Source organism: Mandrillus leucophaeus, unplaced genomic scaffold (assembly GCF_000951045.1).
Source record: "Mandrillus leucophaeus isolate KB7577 unplaced genomic scaffold, Mleu.le_1.0 Scaffold314, whole genome shotgun sequence".
Taxonomy (NCBI): Eukaryota; Metazoa; Chordata; class Mammalia; order Primates; family Cercopithecidae; genus Mandrillus; species Mandrillus leucophaeus.
In genome coordinates, this window is record NW_012103299.1 from 2,936,674 (window position 1) to 2,941,720 (window position 5,047).

Sequence of the window (5,047 nt, forward strand, 5' to 3'; positions counted from 1 at the left end):
GACTCCTGAATGGCAACTACATGATCTTCCTCCAATGTGTATATTAGAATTTTCAGAGGTAAAAGCATGGGTAATAAAACATTACAGAAGGTAAAGACAGACAAATTGGATGGCTTATGTGGACCAGCAAGAGAATCAGTAGAGGTTAAGGACATTTTTCTATTATTCTATGTAAAGTGCATGCATCAAAGTCACTGTCAGAGTCACTGGTGACCCAGTTGAAGGACACTTTTCCATTGAACCTTTGATTTCCTTTAAGTTTTGAGATAGAAATCACCATACTTTAAAGAACAGTGCTTCACCATAAATATCCATGGTAAAATCTTACTTTGGCAAATCCCAAGAGGCAGTAAAGAATATGAAAAGACTACTGTCAGTATGACTGAATGAAATTCCAATTCAGCTACTTGCTAGCTATTCAATATTTGGCAAAGTTTTTAACCTCTATGAGCTTCAATTTCTTCCTAACAGTAATCACAATCAGTAACTACTCTAAGGGCTTTCCATACATTACCTAACTGAAGTCTCACAACCACGTCTTTGAGGTATGTAGTATTTTCTCTAACGAGAAGCTGAAGCAAGAGAGGCTTGCAACTTAACCAAGGTCATATAACTAGTGAGTAGCACATAATACCTACCTTGAGGATTCAACAGGGTAATGTATGATAAATGGTCTAATATAAGACTATAAAAGCTGGTAACAGAAGGAAGGCTAGCAGTACTATTAGTCTAAATTGAGGAGCAGAGCCTTACTCTAACCTTGTCTTTCTTACGGGTAAGAAAACTCCTTACTGGCTTTTCTTTGCAAGAATGCTCTGAAGGTTTTGCCTCTTCCCCCACTCCACTTCACTTCTCCTATCCTTTCATTTCCTTTCTCTTCTGTCTCTTCTTCCTCCTCCTCCAAGATAATCCTCACATAGTTATTTTTCTCAACTTTTGCTGCAATGCCTTTTTCTATGTCAGACAACCCAACAGAGAACGGAAGAACTTTTGAAGGCCATAGATTTGGCATTGTTCTGTCAGATTCCTTTTGGTGTCACTTACTGGACATACATTCTGTCCTAGAAAGTCAGTGATACTGGAAGAGGAAGCTGGCTTCTCTTAACAGCCCTAGTGCAACAGTAAATAAGCCGCCAAAGAAAAAATACATTTAGTGAAAAGAAAGATCCAGAGAAAGGGGTAGGAATGATACAATTGTAACTGGTAACAGGAATCTAACGTATGCATAGTTAAAGTCCTATTGATTACTAAGAGATTCTTATATATGTGCTGTTTATTTCCTTTAAATAAGTGAGGAAATAGAAACTCATCACTGGTTACAGGCAGAGGAAGCAGGGCAGTGTGATCCAAACAGGAAGCACTGCTGAGCAAAACAATGATGTGGGTTGTTGAACCCCTGTCCAAAGAAGGCTGGCTTGGTGAGTATAACAGATAGGCTTTGGAACAAGGAGAGGCATAAACAGTGATTAACTATTCCATGTTACCTCCTGTGTCAGGCCGTTTACCAGAATAGCTCAATTAACCTTTTTAATCCCAACTAGGCAGGTAAGTCAGTAGGTATTTAGTAGTCCTAATTTTATACAAGAGAAAACTAGTCACAAAGAGGTATATATAGTATTTCAGCTGAAGGTCATGGAGTTGATAAAGTATTGGTAATAGGATTAGTACTCAGATCTTATAAATTCGAAAACTGTGCTTTTTCTAATATACCATGCTGTTTTTGAAAAAAGGTCCAGACACACATCTTATATGACAAAACATGGAACAGAATTAGATATACACTAAAAGTATGGCAAATTGTATTAGAATTTTTTTAAATGCGTCCATTTTTACCTCTAGGAGGCAAAGTATTTCCACTTTATATGATTTTATTTTTATTTTATTTTTTGAGACAGAGTTTCGCTCGTTGCCCAGGCTGGAGCACAATGGTGCAATATTGGCTCACTGCAACCTCCGCTTCCCGGGTTCAAACGATTCTCCTGCCTCAGCCTCCCGGGTAGCTGGGATTACAGGTGCCCGCCACCACGCCTGGCTAATTTTTTGTATTTTTAGTAGAGATGGGGTTTCACCATGTTGATCAGGCTGGTCTTGAACTCCTGGCCTCAAGTGATCTGCCTGCCCTGGCCTCCCAAAGTGCTGGGATTACACGCATAAGCCATTGTACCTGGCCCACTTTATATGATTTTAATGTGTCTATTTTCAAACAGGATACAAAAGTTGTGGCAATGTAGTTACTGGTACAGATGAAAATAAGAGAGTACAAGTTTACTCTCCTATATAAGTGCTTTCTCTAGTTTTTACATATGAAAAATCTCAAATTCTACAAATCAGATGTGCAATTAAAATGAAGTATTTTTAATGGAGGCCTACAATGTATACAGATCAGGGCCCCAGAATGTGTTCTGAAATGAGGTAAAAACAACTTAAAACACCCATTTTTTTCTTTTTAAAAATAGGCTTTTACTTTAGAAAAAGTGATAATGCTTCTATTGGTTGTTCTTACATACATGCACAAACACATGCAGAATTAAAATAAAGACACTTTATAAAATTTTATAAAGTTTGTTTCTTGATACTCAAAAAGAAATAGGAGAATCACGGCTGGGTGCAGTGGCTCATGCCTGTAATCAATCCCATTACTTTGGGAGGCCAAGGTGGGTAGATCACTTGAGGTCAGGAGTTCGAGACCAGCCCGGCCAACATGGTGAAACCCTGTCTCTATTAAAAATACAAAAATTAGCCAGGTGCGGTGACGTGCCTATAACCCCAGCTACTCGGGAGGCTGAGGTGGGAGGATCACCCGAGCCTGGGATGCGGAGGTTGCAGTGAGCTGAGATTGTGCCACTGCACTGTCCAGTCTGGGTGTCAGAGTGGGACTCCATCTCAAAAAAAAAAAAAAAAAAAAAAAAAAAAATCAGGCAATTTTTAAGACTAAATTTACTTAAGACTTTGCTGTTGCTTTGGGAAAGAACAGATGGGGGAAAAAAAGGACACGGAAACATTTATCAAGGAGAAGTGCATTGCACAGAGCCCAGCTCAGTTGACATTCAGTCACTGTGTGCCAAATTAGATTACAGAGGGTTTTTATCCACCCTATCTCCATTCCCTATCTACATACAGGTCACAGAGAGTAGAGAATTTCATTGATGACAGTGTCAGAATTGGCAAATATTAGAGTTTTTGGTAGTTGTAAGGGCCAAACTGCTAAACAAATACTAAATTTAGGACTATAATTGAATAGGACAATCTTTCCTGTAGAACTCTGCTTCTAGAGGTGCAGTACCCAAAAGTTTCTCATAAAAAGATATTTACTCCTCTTTACAAGGATATTCTCCCACAATTCAGTGACATTCTGGTTTAAGCATTCCTTGGTTCAACATAGTAAACTCCCTGATGTAACTCTGAGCAATTTTGAATATGCTGTAACTTTTCAATATTCTATCTAGTGTATTCCCTCATCTACTGACACTGCAATTTTATCCAAAAGAAATTCATCAAGTTGGTCAGGCATGATTTAGTCAAAGGCATGCTACTTACTTCTCCTGATGCCAATATGATAGCTACCTGGCTTTTTGCACTTGTATTACCCACTTCACAAATTCATAAAGATATGAAAGTTCAAAAGAACAAAATAACTAACATCTTTCTTTCCTCCAAAGAGATAAAACGATATTGCAGAGACACATGGAAAAGGATACTCACCATAAGTGCAAACCATTTTACTAGCTTCTCTGAAGAGAAGAATTCCATTAGGAGATGATACATCGAAATTCAGACGCTGGGATCTAAGAAATACAGAAAAAAAATGGACTATATGTGAAGATAAAGAAACCAAACACAGATTTCAAATGCCTAGCATTTTCATTTATAAGAATTAGCAGCAGTACAATTGTCTCTTAAATTCCACTCCATTTTATAAACTGTTGATAACATACGTATGCTGATTTCTTCACTCTAAAGATAGTAGGACAATTAGGAAGAATTATTTTCATTTATTTGCTAAATCAAAGAGTTATTTTTTTATCTGTCAAAACGATATCCTGACATTCTTTATCACAGATTTCTTGCCCCTTCTTTTATGCCAACTGGATGATGGATAATAATAAAACATCCCAGGTGTCTAAGTTTAGACAAATACTTGGATAATGATATATATTTACATTTGAGGTTTCCTGCAGTGCCTGATATACATTTTTAAAACAAATTCTAAAGTGATGAATAGGAAATCCAGTACTTTTAAAATACTGCACATATGTGTAATGAATTACCTGATACTTCAAGCATATTTCAAACACGTGACAGTTTCCACTACATACAACTTAAGTAAAGAGAAACAAATCTCATAAATTCACTGAGAGCAATTCTACTTCCCTGGTTCCTGCTGGGGTTGGAGAAGTGTGAACAGGGTAAAGAACTAACATGACCTCCTGACATATTTGATTTTTAAACATTGCTTTGGCTTTTAAGAAATAGTGGCATTTTAAAAAAAGGATTAGCAAAACAAAAACTACCAAAAAGCAAGACATTGCTAAAGACCTGTTTACCAAGAATAAAACAACTTTTTGCTTTTCCATGCTTTTTAAAAATGCTTTAGTATTAAGTGCAATGATTACCTATTAGAAATATTATTATGAACATATGATTGTTGGCATGCAAGTTCTGATTAAAGAAATGCACATACATAATTTGCATTAAATTCTAGAGAAATATAGGCAAGATAACATTTTCCAAAATAACAAAATTTCAGAAGGTAATTCTTAGGACAGTTGTGCTAGGTAAGAATCATCTGGGCCAGGCACAGTGGCTCATGCTTGTAATCCCAACACTTTGGGAGGCCGAGACAGGTGAATCACCTGAGGTCAGGAGTTTGAGACCAGCCTGGCCAATATGGCAAAACCCTGTCTCTACTAAAAACACAAAAATTGGCCAGGTGTGGTGGCACATGCTTGTATCCCAGGTACTCAGGAGGCTGAGGCAGGAGAATCACTTGAACCTGGGAGGCGGAGGTTGCAATGAGTCACGATTGGGCCACTGCACTCCAGCCTGG

At 37.6% G+C, this 5,047-nt stretch overlaps 1 protein-coding gene across 1 annotated transcript in view; it reads right to left on the bottom strand.

Moving 5' to 3' along the window:
• RANBP17 (RAN binding protein 17) overlaps window positions 1–5,047 on the bottom strand; it is a 133,363-nt gene that overhangs the window by 74,444 nt on the left and 53,872 nt on the right. Inside the window, exon 6 of the mRNA XM_011987719.1 lies at window positions 3,703–3,785. Within this exon, the coding sequence (XP_011843109.1) occupies window positions 3,703–3,785 (83 nt within the window). The remainder of the gene's footprint in view (window positions 1–3,702; window positions 3,786–5,047) is intronic.